At 42.9% G+C, this 16,648-nt stretch overlaps 1 protein-coding gene across 3 annotated transcripts in view; it reads right to left on the reverse strand.

Moving 5' to 3' along the window:
* LOC309704677 (neurabin-2-like) overlaps positions 1-9,015 on the reverse strand; it is a 34,030-nt gene extending 25,015 nt beyond the window's left edge. The window contains exons 1-4 of one of the 3 annotated variants that reach the window (XM_082530024.1): positions 8,587-9,015; positions 2,636-3,031; positions 502-710; positions 75-407 (exon numbers count right to left, since the gene is read on the reverse strand). In XM_082530024.1, coding sequence (XP_082386150.1) covers positions 75-407; positions 502-710; positions 2,636-2,945 — 852 coding nt within the window. In that variant the 5' untranslated portion in view covers positions 2,946-3,031; positions 8,587-9,015. Of the gene's footprint in view, positions 1-74; positions 408-501; positions 714-2,635; positions 3,032-8,363; positions 8,564-8,586 lie in introns of those variants that run through there. The other 2 variants (XM_082530022.1, XM_082530023.1) reach the window with 2 other exon arrangements.
* Positions 9,016-16,648: the final 7,633 nt, after the last annotated feature.

Consider the following 16,648-nt stretch of genomic DNA (forward strand, 5'->3'; position numbering starts at 1 on the left):
AAAGATTTTCTAGTTCAAGAACTTCCCTACAGCTTAATTGCAAAGTTTTAAGTTTTTGAGAAAATCCTTTTCACCTTCCTGTCTGCTGCTTCCACCCTGGGTGGAGGTTTGGGTTTTGGTGCCAAAGCAGGGGCTGACCGACGCTGGGGGAGGTAGAGATTGTTTTGCAGGTCACCCTTTTCGAATGCGGCGCTGAGCTGGCTCACAGTGGGACTGACGGCCTCGCCTGGCCCGGCTAAAGCTGCAGTAGACGAAATAGAAGGAGGGGTGGGAACAGGGGGATCATCTAGCCGGTCCAGAGCTTCGGTGGACCCATTAAAGCGAGCCACAACATCTAGACGGCTGCCCTGGAAGCCTGACGCCCGCTCTTTCTTCAGCAAGATGCGGTTAGTGGCAGCTTGCTTCTCCTGAAGGACGCACAAATAACCAGTCAGTTAAAGATTACAAGCGAGCTATGTCAACTAAATGATAAAAAATAACAACGCAAGTGTAACATCTGACCTGCAGAGTCCGCTGCTCAAAGATCCTCCTGGTCTCCTGCAGCTTGGACAAGCCCACAGATGAGCCACTGCCCTCCCTACCAACTTTAGAGTCAAAACGGTTGACCCTTTCAGAGACCGTGCCCCCAAGTTTCAGCAGGGCGCTGTGGTCGACGTGCTCATTGAGGCTGGATACTCTCGGCAGGGACAGTTTCACTGCCTGTTCCTTACCTACTAATGACAGAAAATAAACAAGTTGTAAAAAAAACGAAATTGTCCTTTAAGGGAAGTACAGGCTAACACCACTGGAGTTCACCAGAGCAGGTGGTTTTATCATTAATGAATTTTGGCTACACGAAGTATCACAGCATGGATATCATCAACACATTTGTCTTTGTTCATAACCCAGTTTCTATGCCTGCTACTATCAATAAACATGGCCTTAAGTGTTGGTGGTTAAATTTAGCCGCTTTAGCAGGAGCTTAATAATATATGTTAAAAACAAAATCTGAACTCACTTCAAAACCATAATCTTGTAAAAAGAATACACACATATGCAACATAAGGATACTGGTCACAAAAGACAGGCTAACGGCTAAAGGCTAGTTAGCTAGTTCCTAGCTAGCAACCTTACTAGCTAATCCATGTAAAAAAGGGCTTCTTCTGTCTGTAGTGTAGCAGTAGTGCAAGTGCTAAGGTTGCAAATACCAGGTGGAAAAATGCAGAAGCTACAGTGTTTTTACGCTTAAGATAAAATCTTTTGAGGATATGAAAATCTTTTTATTAATGTATTTGGATGCTCAGTTCCACTCTGACAGGAGGCAGAGGAGAAATGAATCATCACAGCAAAATGCTTTGAGTGTGAGGACTAATGGTCCCCGTGACTTTATTTTCAGAGCACTTCTCAAGCTTTTGTTGTTTCCAGGTTACAAAAAACCATCTTTTGATCACAATGCAGATACTGAAAGCCCCACCCTCTCTGACTGTTTGACTGGTGAGAGGTAAAAAGAGTTGTTGAGCACAGCACTCAACACACACACACAAAAACATGACTAGCCGTGCTAACATTCGAAGCTGACTTATCAGATAATTTGTGTTTTTAAAGATTTCTAGATCAAACCTTTACTATGGTAAACCCGCTTCTCTTTGTGAACACTGGAGAATTTAAAATTTTTCTGTCTTTCGATGGCCGACACCTGAGAATTAGAGGATATTTGTGGTTCTAGTTGTGTAAGTAACCCTCTTGTATATTTCCAACATATCACTCACATTACTGTCTACCAACTTTCCATTGGTAGTCATTCAATCTCGCCTTATTTTTCACATTAGCTTAACTTGATACTCAGCCACTTCATTTCACCAGTTGTTACTTGGCCTGTTATGGTCAGAAGTCAGAAAAGGAATCATTGTCATTGAAAGTATTGGGTTTATCTTGCACATTTGAATACTGGTACCAACCGATATTACTTTTGGCATAATATATTCTAAATTTGGTGTCTGAGAGCCGCACTTGCTGCAGTAGTCTTCTGATCGACACTTGACACAAAACCTCCACATCAGCGCTGGTATAGTAGTAGAAGCAGTCGAGACAGAAAGCAAATACATCAACACATTGCAGAATTTTTCCCCCCAAACTATTGCCGCATCGCTCTCTGTATAACTTGTAATTTTCAGCACTGAAATGATGGTAAAACCCAACACGATCACTGGTGACGCTACGTGTGACATCGAGGGGAACACGAACAGCCGAACCTTATCTACTATGAATCAGTCCTCATTAGTACCAATGTAATTTTGTCGGTACCCTAAAACAGCAGTCCGTAAACTTTTGTTTTGCGCTACGGACCGGTTTATGTCCGACAATATTTTCTCTGACTGGCCTTTAAGGTGTCTCGGATAAATACAACAAGATTTATTCATAACAGACAGACCCAGAGAAACCGAGTTAACTATTAAAAACAATAAAAATAATCAGATAAAAACCCTGAAAACCATAAATTTCACAGGCCCGGGTGTGAAATTACCAAACGACTCACAGACCGATACCGGTCCGCGGCCCGGGGATTGGGGACCGCTGCCTTAACTGAATTCGGTAACCGACCCTACAAGTTGCTACATTCCTTGATTCTAAAGGGTTCTGTGAAAAGGCTAGTTACCAATCATTTTGGCTCCATCCTCTTCATCGCCGGGAGACTGCATCTGCATGAACATGTTCTTGATACGGTGAACATTTGAGCCATATTTCCGGCCCCTCCCAGTAGGCCGGGGCAGAGGAGCGGGTTTTGAGGCAGGGTCAGCGCCTCCATTGGCGGCATTGTTGAGGTGGTCTGTGGCCTTCTTCAGCGCCGCAAGACCTGCCTCGTAGGCATTGCGGTGGGGAGACGGACTTCGCAGATTAGAGCTCCCGTTGCTCCCACCGGAGGCCCCGTTGCCTCCCGTGGCCGACGGAGGCTCAGTCTTCATCATGTTTGGTGAGTCAAATGTCCCGTGGTGAATAGCAGGTTGGCATGAATGAGGGGGGCAGCATCCTGGAGCTGTCTGACATTCACCTCCTGAATAAAACAGAAAGAGATCAATGAGCCGTGTACTCTGGACACGTCTGTGCATCGGTTTAAACATTCTGAAGGATATGAGGCAAATGAAATTTACATGTTGCATTTTTCAAAGCTTTAACCAGCAAATTGCTGTGCAACTGCAAACATGCAGATAAGAACCACAGATGTTCACAGTGAACAGCTGAAGCCACCCAGCAGGCCTTCATTTTGTTGCACTGAAGTAATACTTTAGCCCAAAATGCCAAACAGCCAGCGGTGCCAGCTTCTCAAGGGTAACTATCCTAGTTTACAAAGGACCTCTTGGCTGTATGCTGTCGCTCAGACAAGATTTTTGATACATACAATTAGGTTGCATATGATTGTGATCAATAATCAAAGACTCTTTAACGAACACATGTATTTGTGCCACCTGTAGGAGCCAGCTGGGAGAGTGTTAACAGAGTATAACTAAGCTGAAGATGAGCGAACTTGGCATTAGACGACATCACAATCGCCCCTCTGTGTACACCCACACGGCGCTGCCGCAGCAGTCAATATAATCCAATTAAAACAATGACGCAGTGTGACAACTCCCCCCCCCCCTGCGTGTTTATATTGCTGCTCCTAATGCCAAACTTGCTTCATGATAGACTTGCCAGATAAATACATAGCACGAACACAGAACAGCCCTTTGGTCCCAAGATATCACAGTGTTTTCTCGTGATAGCATCTCATTTACTGGTTGACAGCATTTGTGGCTTGTGCCGTCAGATCTTTGCAACAGGGATTCCTGATGTTTTCATCAGGCTTGATTGACTCTATAAAAACTATGTAGTATAACAGAGACAGCAATTAGAACACAATGAATTATAGAAAGAGTAACGAGGTTTCTTGATAATCTGCCAATGACGTGCTAAACTACAAAAAAAATAACGGCAACTTTGATTTGATTTTTTTTCTTTGATAGTTGCGTGACCTTTTATGATTTAAGGTCACGGCAGTAGTTTTGAGTGCACCAAATTTAACAGATCAAACTAAATTAGGAAAGTTAGATTAGCTTAGCTTAACTCAGGTAGACAGCTAGCCTTGTACAACTCAATCTCCACAGATTCCAATGCTAAAACGTCCAACTTTTCAATATTAAAAAGTGAACCTGGCACAAGAGGTTTGGATCCCTAGTCTCCCTCTTCATAACAAATGTATAATGCATGTTTTTTTAAACATCTGTTACGCCCTAAAAGGTGCTAAAGAGTGTGGCTGCTGCCGAGTCTGCATACACAGCTGATAGCTTAGTGCTACGCCACAGTTGTAATTATTAGCATCACTGATCTGAACGTCTCTACCACTTGTGAAGTATCGATCCATTCTGGAGTGTTTTTGTTTGTTTTGGACTTATCTGACAAGTATTATGGCTTGCTGTGTGGTACAGCCTGCCCAAGGAATATGTGCTTCAGCTTTTGTATTTCAGTAGACTGTTGTTTTGCACTAATTAGCATCTAAGCCTCTCAACTAAATATGCTAACTTCTGGCTGAAAGAAATGAACATGGCAGAAGCCAAAACACTAACATTAAAGCCTTAAAATGTAAAATCAGAACCAACCACGGCATCCATCTTTTACATGCAGTCTATGGTTACCAATTTGTAGCAATCTTCTCTGTTACATCTTCATAAATAGCGCTATGGGGTTTTGTGCAAATACATTTCTTAGCTAGCCGAAGTAGCATCAAGGTGATAAGACAGGTGATTCCCCTTCTTTAGTACTTCAATAATCTAACCCTGATGAAAAATAAATAAATACATTTGTAATTTCAAGGATTATCTAATGGAACGTGGACACAGCCAGAGACACGTCTGATTTTTCCAGCAGACTGTGGGATTTGTGTGAAAATTCATACTGTCATTTATGTTACACTGTCACAATGTTACCTCTACTTTAACTTATCATTGCTCAATGCAAAGAAGCGCAACAGTTCATTTTACTGCGAGCAGCATTTACTTGTACTTTGAATCTCAAGTATAAAACCTGAATCAGAATTTCCACTAAGGATTGTACCAAACGGACTCCAAATGAGGATAGCCACCGATACAGGAGCCCGCGATTTCATGGGCAACTAAGGCTGTGTTTCATTTGTCTTCCACAACTTGAATTTACAAGGTCACCACAAACTGCCTGAACTAAATCGCGACATTTTCCAGTATCTTCTGTGCAACGTAGTCGAGTTTGTGTTTGGCTGTTAATCAAAAGTCAATGCAGCAATTACATTTTAAACTCTTAAGATGAACAACTCTCTACTCAACAGACTAAGAAATCTATACAGCTCAGTAACAAGAACTAGCAGATGTTTTCCTTTGTTGCATGATAAACTAGAACTTAATGAAAATGAATGTTCCTCAGTGGCTTGTGCTTAAGGTTTAAACATTTCCATCTCCATGTTTTTATTGCTGGAACTTCTGGAATAGCTTTTTAGCAAGTTGTTCTAAGACAACTTCATTCTGATTGGCTGCGCCTCATAAACAGAAGGTCTGGATTGGCTTGACCTCTGTGCTCACAACCAAAGCTGTGAGCCTAAGATGACGTATTAGGAATAGCTGGAGTAGCTGACATCACAGAGGCCCAAAGGTAGGAAAAATGGTTGAAACAGAATGTTTGCAGAAGCCTGAGATACTGACTGAGATTCATGGTGCATGTTTGACGTTCCAGCGTTTGCGGTTGCACATAAAACTCCTCTCATTCCCACTTGCAGCTACTTACAAATGCTTTGCAGCAACATGCATCGTTGCTAAAGGAACCCCGAGCAGGTTGGATCATGTAACCGTTTAGCTTTCCGTGACGGTGCTAACAAACAGGATGTCGATGGAGATGAAACCATTTTTAGAGATGTGAAACTAATTAAACTAAACAAAGGCAACACTTTATATTACCGCCCACGGCTGTAGCTACGTGGAATCTCAATGCATTTATTTTGAAATCATTATAATTGCCTACAAACATTTTAAGGTAGACACACTAGAATAAGGTCATGTTTTTACAGGAAAGAACAAATAATTAAACTGTAAGTAATTTTAAGTAATGTGCAACTAGTTATAAGTGATGCACGATCAGTTTTAAGTATTGCATCACTTCAGGTAGAAGATAAATTTACATTGTAAGTAAATGTAAGTAGTGTGTAGTTACCTGGCAAACAAACAGTATTATGGACTGGCTCAAGTGTTATCCAGTGATGTCAATATGTACCTTTTCGACGCCTCCTATGAGGATCTAATGATTTCTTACTCAGACACGAGGGCAATCTGAATATCTTTGGATGCTAGCGTAAGGGTCACATGTCTGAACTTTTGCCATCTTTGCCTGCAGGAAGTCCTTTTATGGAGAAAACCAGTAATTAAAAAGAAATTATCAGACAAAACAATGATGAATTCTACTTGTAAACATAGCTGAAAGGCAGTCTGGGTAATAAGAAGCAGTGTTTATAGTACAGTCTGGCCTCACACTTACTCCAGATGGCACTGCCGGCCATGGGGGGTGGGGTGGGGGGGCAGACACACACACTGCAACAACGGTCTTGTGACACTGTCTTGCTAAATACTCAATTCTCACATACAGATCATGTGAAGTCAAGTGAGCAAATTGAATGTAAAGCCAATAACTTTCTCTCTCACACACACACACACACACACACACACACACACACACACACACACACCTTTTATAGTTCTTGGCTCGTTTCCTGATATTGTTCAAATGAAGCTCCCGCTCTGATTGACAAACAGCATGACAAACACACATAAACCCCCAAAACGCACAACACCAGCAAACAGACTCCAACTCCAGTCTCCACCGTGACGTGGGCGGGCCTTTGCGCCTCTTCATTCGTTGGTGTGTAGCCACCAGTTAAAAGAAACGTAACTAAATCCAGCACAAGTATGGTGAAGCACCTCTTTCGAAGAACAACTCAATCCGCCTCCTGCCTGCCTCTCATCCCTCGCGGTTTGGGGTTGCTTCCTGCCATTCAGTGTAGAGTCTAACTACCAGCTGGGCTCCAGGTTTCCTGTTCAATAACACACATGGTTTCACACGCAGCAGCGTCCTTTTCAGTTTATTATAACCAGTTGGTCTCACTCTCGAAACATCAGGGTCACTGATTTGCCTCAGCTCTTACTGACTTCTCTAATCTCTAACTAGATAACAGGATATTGCTTTCACCTGTACTCACAGACAGGGCTCCCATCCTCCACCCACAGACACACACACACTCAGTATCAAGTACAGCAATACGATCCAAAAAATAAAAACAATGCACCAGAACCACTGCCTGCACCAGTCACCCTAAGCATATGGAGGCAAGCATCTATTGACTTGTAATCTATTTATGGGAGGTCCCTGAACGCCTCCTCCCATCACTAAATACAGGCTACATCACACGCACAGCCTTCCCTGTGTTTTTCTAAGTGTTTGGGTGGTTAGTATGGCACAAGTGACCTTGTCTCATGATATACTGTAAAACCGAGGAGTGCTCAGTTCACTGTAACCGCTCACATCTGTCTGTGTCACAGTCTCTGCAGTAGCTCAGCTACATAATGCTTGAAACTGGCACGATAATACACTGGCCGTTCAGACGCGAGCATTAAAGTCCTTATGCCCTGCGTGCGTCACGCACAGTGTCCAACAGAAGGCACATTATGGTAAACACAATGACTCCATCTATTCACACGACAATCGCTGCATCGGGCCTCGGCTAGTGCAAAGGTTCATTCTGGCAGACAGTCTGCCTGCGTGCTCCTCCTGCTGCTGCTGCCACAAGCTCGAGAGAGGCTTTGTTGGCATAGCGACATATGCTCCACGCACCAAACTCCTATCCGAAAACGGCTCCTTTTTTGTGCCGCTTCTTTTCTAGCAAACACGTCAATCGCCAAATAAGACTGAATACGTACTGTTAGTAAGCGCACACTTTTCAACAAATCGGCGTCCGAGCAGCACACACAGCAGCGTTTATCTCACACTAATGTCAACTATTGTTTGCGGGTCGCGTGCCGTGGTCCCGCTCACTGCACGTCAATACCAATACGCTGTAGCACTATGCTCGCACGTTATCATTGGTTTTAATTTGAAATAAAAAGGTTTGACTAATGAGTCTGGCGCCGAATCCGACAGAGTACCCCGAGGAACCCGGAGAAGTTTCAAATGGTCTGATAAAAGGGTGGGTAGCCCTGCTGGCAGTGAGTCGAGTGCAAAATTTCACGTTTTTGTAAAGGACTTTGGGGTGGCGTTCTCTAAGGATAAGCGTGAGCAGTGGAATAGGGTGTTCCCGCGTGTCTTTCCCTGCTGTGTTTCAGCGCGGCCGTTATTACCCGGTTGATACGATGAAGGCGCAGAGCTGTGGCGGTATCGGACGGTTTCACCGGCCGGTTCCAGGACCCAGAGGCAGCCGGTACGCAGGCCCCGCTCAGCGTCTGCTGCGCCGCGTCGCTTCCTTCCTGCAGCCTCTCTCCTCTCCCGCAGACACACGGCAGCTTTTTTAACGCGGGTAAAACGACGGCACGAACTGACCCGTGTGCTAACCTTCAGCCATACCTTGTATTCCAGCTTGATGAAGCTGCCCGGTGCTCGTTAGGACCCGCGGTGAACGCTGTCCATTGTCCTTCTGTTGCTGCCGATTCCTCCTGCGAAGCAAAGCAGACTGAGTGCCTGCCTCCTCTCTGCTCCTCCTTCTCCTCCCCCCTCACATCATCTGTTTTCCTCCGTCCCCCTCTCTCTCTCTGTTTCCTCCTCACCCCTACTCCTCTTCCTCATCTTCTCCCCCAACCCGTTTCCTGCTCGCTCACACCTTTATCTGTTCACACACACAGCCTTCTCCCTCCTCGGTCGTCGTTCATCAGGTGTGGTTGAATTCATTCCGTTAAACAAGCAGCAACTACCTGATCTTATATAAAGCGGGTCCTGCCGGCCCCCGCTGGTTAGCTGCTTTTTTTGGTTGTTGTTTTTGTGTCTCTGTGGTTGGATGACTTTTACGAGCTGCTCGGTAGAAACCGATCAGCGAGAGCTCCTCTCCAGATACAGTAGAGCTCCAGCGACCTCTGCTGGCAGAAGCTGTCACTGCCAAACGCAAGGTGCAGTGACGCCACCGCTGCAGCAGCTGTTTGCACTCATTTACTGTACTTTTACTGTGATTTTACTGCTTTTTATTGACAGGTTATTGCATTTTCAATACCTTACAGTACATACAGAACTTTTTTACTAACATCATTGTAATTCTATACTTTCATTTACCTTTATAGCTTTAATTTACTGTATTTTTACATTTTTTCCAGTGATGCTGTTATGGGTGTATTTTCATTTACATCACTTTCATTTTTGTTTTTCTGCTGTGTTTACAATACTTTTGATATACTTTTATACATAAGGCAAGTCTCAGGAAGGGAGCATATGTCAGCCAGTGCTTTGTTCTATAAGGTGATGGAAATGATTTTTTTTATTTAAACAACTTATAAAGTGTAAAATAATAAAAATCTGATAAAAACAGGTGGTTACTATAACTGTCACTGTGGAGTAAAAAGCATGCCATATCTCTCAACTGCAGTCAAATAAACAGTGTTAATTGAAAATATCCACATAGCTTAAATACCACAAAATTACGTTTCAAATGAATGCGAGCAGCACCACAGCCTACCTGCTGTTTAAAGCTTTCTGTTGACAAGCAGGAAGCAGTCAGAATAAAGACGAAGGGAGAGACACTTGTTTCAGGCAGAACTGAGAGGCCGTACCACGACCCACTTTCACATAAACAAGGATTATTCTGAACTGTGAGTTCAATAAAAACACAATCTTTTGTTAAATACAAGTGAATAAAAGTCCTCAGAATATTTAAATCCACAAGATCTTTCCTTGTAAAGGAAACAGCTTTGTAGAAAGCTGTTAAAAGCACACGTTTGCTGATGCTGTGATCCTTTAACAAGAGAGTTCACCATATACAAGTGGTCACAAGGAGCTGCATCGTTGTAAATATTCATAGATGATAACCTGAACTTGACTTTATTAACCCTCTGGGTTTGTTCAAAATCACAACCTTTCAGCTTGTTCGTGGCCAAAAGTGGCCACCAACACATTAGGTCTGTAATTTTGATTATTTTCATGTTTTTTTGCCATTTTTTCTACACAAAGCTTTTAAGTAACTTTAGTTCTTTTCATGAACATAAAATAATTATTACTTTTTAAATTTTTAACCCTTTAAACACCAGTTTGTTTGTCCACTGCACTAGCTGGAAGACAACCTCAAATCTTGCAATTTTATATAATTGTTAAACATATGTTTGTATCATATTACTTATGATAAAATTCATATGTATTAAGAAAAAATTCCAATTTTTTGACTTGTTTTTTTAGATTAGCATCAGTGCTGTTCATCAAGACCAAAATTTCAATCAAATCCAGAATTTTAACCCCTTAAATACCAGTTAAATCACATAATTTTAATGATTTAAATAGGGATAAAAGCATAAAATCACAATTTTTTTCTAAATAATACATGCAAACTGATTTATTTTGTAACCATGATGGAGGTTAGATGCGTAGCAATAATTAAAAGTATCAATAAGTTTTATGCATCTTTGTTTTTTTGTGCAGTGACAGAAAAACAAAAAAACTCCCTCTCAGCTTGTTCGTGGCCAAAAATGGCCACCCCCTGTTTATGTTTACAAAATGCTATAAAATTCATATATATTAAAACATTTTTCTACTTTCATTGACTTGATTTTTTAAATTAGCACCATTAGCATACAAATGATGAAACCTAATATTTCCTTTTGTCATCATTGCAGGTCAGTAACAGTAACAATGATTTATTTTTACTTTGTTTTTTTGTTTTTGTTACATTTTTTCTTTGGTGGGGGGGTGAATGGCTAAAAAGAATATCACACATGGTGTGTTAGTGGGCAGAAAAGCAATTTAATGACCAAATGACCCAATAAAATGATCAAAATTTATATTCCAGTGTGTGCTTCTGTGTGCATCCTCATTAGCAGCAGGATGTACTAACCACATTAGAGTGGTTTTTGTAGGCACACTTTCTACACCTGAGGGGCTGCTGTTCCAATCCTGGAGGTGTGCCTTTTTGCACCTTCTTCTCATTTTGGTTAGCAGCAGTGTGTTTCTGTTGGAAAATAAACGGCTGTGATTTAATATGAATGCACTAGGCAGAGTGTTACAGGCATAGCGCTAAAGAATGTAGCCTCATGGGCAGTGTAGTCCGTGCTGCAGGGAGAATGAACTACCATACCCGTTATGTGTCTGTGAGCGACGGAGGGAGAAAAAGGAGAAAAGTACGAGCTGTCATCAAGCAGCATGTAAATATAATAATAACCACTGCAGCCAAAAGCCCAGCTGTAAGTAAGCTATTAAGACTCGACTGTACACCGTGTTCGTGTTTTCCTCCGAAACAATAACTTCGTTGGAGCAGCCTTTCAACGCCTGTCTCTGTCTCTCGCAAGAAAAGTTGACCCACACAACAAAGTAAAGCTATTTTTCTGCTACGAGCCGACAGGGACCCGAAGTATTAGTCAGAGGTCCCTTTACTACAGTTCGGAGCCGCGGACCTTCAGTAACAGTAATAAATCACACAGCAATCGTACATTCATGTAGTTGTAAAAAGCATGATAATATATTAAGTAATCCAAAGTATTCAGAATACGTTACTGTCATTGAGTAACGTAACGGAATACGTTACAGAATACATTTTGGGGCATGTATTCTGTAATGGAATACATTTTAAAAGTAACCTTCCCAACACTGCCGGCAGGACAAAGACATCGTATCCCAAGACATCCAGGAGATTGGAGAAAAGAGCCATCAGCCATCAGTTAGTTTTCCTTCAACAGCTCGAGGTGCCAACATCCTCTAAGTTATCCAAGCTGTATTTGTGCGTATTGTAGTCCAGGACTGCTTCTTGCTTTCACACATCCTTTATTCCCCATCACTGACTGCTGGTTCCTTGTGTGTTGCTGTCAAAAGAAGCACATTCCTCCGTTGCTTTGGCATGTGGGATATTGTCGTGGTAGTTTTGGTGAAGCCAAAGACAGACAACAAAATCTTCCTCTGTTGCATCTGGAGGAGCTGGGGAGGAAGCTCTGGGTTGTTTCCTCTGTGCCAGTTTTCATCTGAGGAGTTCTTCTGCCAAGGTGACCGAAGGAAAGACGTTGTCCTCGGAGCTCCTCCGTCAGTTGGAGTCTGAACCCCATGCCTTCTTTACTTCCTGAGAACTTCCAGTGTTGTCATCCAACATGCTATGTATTGCTTTATTGTGGTTTAGGCTCACATCTCCACTTCATCTATAATCCTCCAGTCCTCACACCTTGGCCTCCCGTGCAGGTTTGTAAGGTGCACAGCAGCTAAAAGATCTCCTTTGTTATAAAAGCAGATCTCAGGCTGCTAATGCAGAAAACTGCATACAGGCTGAGCCCTGGTTTGAAACCAGTGGGCACTGGATTGTAGAGCAGTCTCTCTTCAGTGGTGGGACCCACATGGTTTTCCTTTCATGAGGGATCCACTCAGTCACCGGCTCCTCGGTCTCAGAAAATGCTCCTATGTTCTTTTCCATCAGCTGCTCGGCCTCCACCTCCATGCCCCCCAACCCCAACCCTCCCCCAAAGAAGAGGATTCAGGCACTGGCTAGTACTCTTCATCAGTGGTGATGCTGTCAGCCTCTTTGGAGATTGGCCCCTCATCTTCTGGAGAGGAAGTTTCTTCATCTTGGGCAGATGTCTTTTCTTCAAGGGCAGAGGACTGCTGCTGTCCTTGCTCTCTGACCAGATCATACAGACCGTGCTTGAAGCAGTGATGACCTTCTTGCCATACAGCCAGAATAAATGATCTGGAAGCTGTTAGGCTTACTTACAGCAGTAGCTCTGTCTGCACCTGCAGAAACTCCAGGACACGTTTACAGTGTTTGTTGTTGTTTGCGCTGCAGCTGCAGGTTTGAACTCTGCAAAATGTCCTGTGATTGGAAGTGTGGCCCTGTACATCTTCAACCTGAGCCTGAGCCTGGAGAGGGTTCCTGAACTGTGGAAGACTTCCTGTGTGGTTCCGGTGCCAAAAATCGCACACCCCAGGGAGCCCAACCACTTCAGGCCTGTTGCTTTGACTTCTCATCTGATGAAGACCATGGAAAGGCTCATCCTGCACCACCTTCGGCCACTGGTGGGCTCAGTGATGGACCCCCTGCACTGGGTGTTCACCTCAACAATAAACTGGACTGGACTACAAATACAGACGTCCTGTATAAGAAGGGCCAGAGTCGACTCCACCTGCTGAGGAGACTGAGGTCCTTCGGAGTCTGCAGGACTCTGTTATTCTATGACACTGTGGTAGCATCTGCCCTTTTCTATGCAGTGGCCTGCTGGGGGAGTGGATGCACGGACAGGGACAGGAGCAGGATTGACAAACTGGTGCGGAGGTCTAGCTCTGTGCTGGGATGTCCCCTGGAGTCTGTGGAGGTGGTTGGTGAGGGGAGGATGTTAGTAAAGCTGACATCCATCATGAACAACTCACATCACCCACTGCATGAGTCTGTGAGTGGGCTGAGCAGCTCCTTTAGTCAGAGACTGAAACACCCTCGCTGCAGGAAGGAGCGCTTTCACAGATCATTCATCCCAACAGCAGTTAGGCTCTATAACTCCTCAATCACGATGTCATAAGTCACTGGACACTGTGAACATCCACGGTCACCACTTCATGCATAATGGACCCTCCATGTGTACGGACATGTGCAGGTATATATGTATGTATATGTATACATACATACAGGGAGTGCAGAATTATTAGGCAAGTTGTATTTTTGAGGAATAATGTTATTATTGAACAACAACCATGTTCTCAATGAACCCAAAAAACTCATTAATATCAAAGCTGAATGTTTTTGGAAGTAGTTTTTAGTTTGTTTTTAGTTTTAGCTATTTTAGGGGGATATCTGTGTGTGCAGGTGACTATTACTGTGCAGAATTATTAGGCAACTTAACAAAAAACAAATATATACCCATTTCAATGATTTATTTTTACCAGTGAAACCAATATAACATCTCCACATTCACAAATATACATTTCTGACATTCAAAAACAAAACAAAAACAAATCAGCGACCAATATAGCCACCTTTCTTTGCAAGGACACTCAAAAGCCTGCCATCCATGGATTCTGTCAGTGTTTTGATCTGTTCACCATCAACATTGCGTGCAGCAGCAACCACAGCCTCCCAGACACTGTTCAGAGAGGTGTACTGTTTTCCCTCCTTGTACATCTCACATTTGATGATGGACCACAGGTTCTCAATGGGGTTCAGATCAGGTGAACAAGGAGGCCATGTCATTAGTTTTTCTTCTTTTATACCCTTTCTTGCAGCCACGCTGTGGAGTACTTGGACGCGTGTGATGGAGCATTGTCCTGCATGAAAACCATGTTTTTCTTGAAGGATGCAGACTTCTTCCTGTACCACTGCTTGAAGAAGGTGTCTTCCAGAAACTGGCAGTAGGACTGGGAGTTGAGCTTGACTCCATCCTCAACCCGAAAAGGCCCCACAAGCTCATCTTTGATGATACCAGCCCAGACCAGTACTCCACCTCCACCTTGCTGGCGTCTGAGTGGGACTGGAGCTCTCTGCCCTTTACCAATCCAGCCACGGGCCCATCCATCTGGCCCATCAAGACTCACTCTCATTTCATCAGTCCATAAAACCTTAGAAAAACCAGTCTTGAGATATTTCTTGGCCCAGTCTTGACGTTTCAGCTTGTGTGTCTTGTTCAGTGGTGGTCGTCTTTCAGCCTTTCTTACCTTGGCCATGTCTCTGAGTATTGCACACCTTGTGCTTTTGGGCACTCCAGTGATGTTGCAGCTCTGAAATATGGCCAAACTGGTGGCAAGTGGCATCTTGGCAGCTGCACGCTTGACTTTTCTCAGTTCATGGGCAGTTATTTTGCGCCTTGGTTTTTCCACACGCTTCTTGCGACCCTGTTGACTATTTTGAATGAAACGCTTGATTGTTCGATGATCACGCTTCAGAAGCTTTGCAATTTTGAGACTGCTGCATCCCTCTGCAAGATATCTCACTATTTTTGACTTTTCTGAGCCTGTCAAGTCCTTCTTTTGACCCATTTTGCCAAAGGAAAGGACGTTGCCTAATACTTATGCACACCTGATATAGGGTGTTGATGTCATTAGACCACACCCCTTCTCATTACAGAGATGCACATCACCTAATATGCTTAATTGGTAGTAGGCTTTCGAGCCTATACAGCTTGGAGTAAGACAACATGCATGAAGAGGATGATGTGGACAAAATTCTCATTTGCCTAATAATTCTGCACTCCCTGTAGATTTAGTGTATACATGTCTATAAATAGGAATAGTAGTGGTACAATAGCTATGTCAAGCTATATAGTTTATGTCCATATTTCCAACCATATCCATAATCACATACTGTGTATGCTACCATTGTATATAGTGTATTATCTTACTTTTTTTCATCGATTGTACTTATTTGTATTTTTGTATTTCCTTCTGATATCTGTACCTGAGCTGAGGTGACGCAAAAAAATTTCCCCGCTGTGGGATCAATAAAGTCTTATCTTATCTTTGATTGGGGTTGTTTTGTTTTTGTTTCTAGAGTTAATATTTTGGGTATGGTGTCTTTTTATGATAAATACAAGAGTAAAAGTGCTTTTAACATGTGCTTCAAAGCTGAGTTTGACTGGGAAGCTCAACAACCTGCATCCACAGAAACTCACTGCAGCCTATGTAATGTTTGATGCGTCATTATTTATTCCAGTCTATCTTGCAAATACATGTTTGTGCTGCAATGTCATGCACAAACACAAACTATTAGATCCTTAAGATCAAACCTATGTCAAAATTGTTTCATTATTTTGGTCCATTGGAGTGAGGTAGGCCATCAAAGGCCGCTACTAGAAACGAGGAATATTACATGAAATTGCTTGTTTGGCCAAAAATGGGTAAATGATGTAATTTGGTAAAAAACATTAAAAACTACAATTTTCATGTGTTGAGTTTAGAATGAAAGCAAATTTACCTAAATCGCAGGATATAGTACTGTCAGTAACAAGGAATCAAAAAGGTGGTTATGATGGGTTTCAATTGGCCAAAATGGCCACGATAGAACCAAGAGGAACAATTTGGTGTATAGTGAATATTATTGACATTATTAAGGAGCTGATGTTGAAAATTAAAAAATCTGAAAAAAAATACACACATTTGGGAAGTTTCATTCCATTAAGAGAACGAAAATGGTTGAAAAAAGTGAAGTGGCCACCAAGGCCAGAGCCCAGAGGGTTAAATCAGAAAACACCCAAACATGCTTATTGCTACCTGATAAAGTTATCACACATTGTCACTGATGTTTCTCAATATGCAGAGAATCCAACCATCAGTAAGGTCCCTGTAAAGGACAACACACATGAAAACCCAGCAGGTTCTTGCTCCAGCTCCGTGCACGATGGCACCTGCAGGAATCCACTTCCACGCCGTTATCGTCAGCGGTGGATGGCTGTAATGGATAAATGCTGCCAGAGGAGGGCAGCAGCCTTTTTCTGATGATAGTAACCTGTCAGCAAGTGCATCACTTTTTAAAAGCGAG

This window comes from Aulonocara stuartgranti (assembly GCF_965226115.1).
Source record: "Aulonocara stuartgranti genome assembly, chromosome: 4".
Taxonomy (NCBI): domain Eukaryota; kingdom Metazoa; phylum Chordata; class Actinopteri; order Cichliformes; family Cichlidae; genus Aulonocara; species Aulonocara stuartgranti.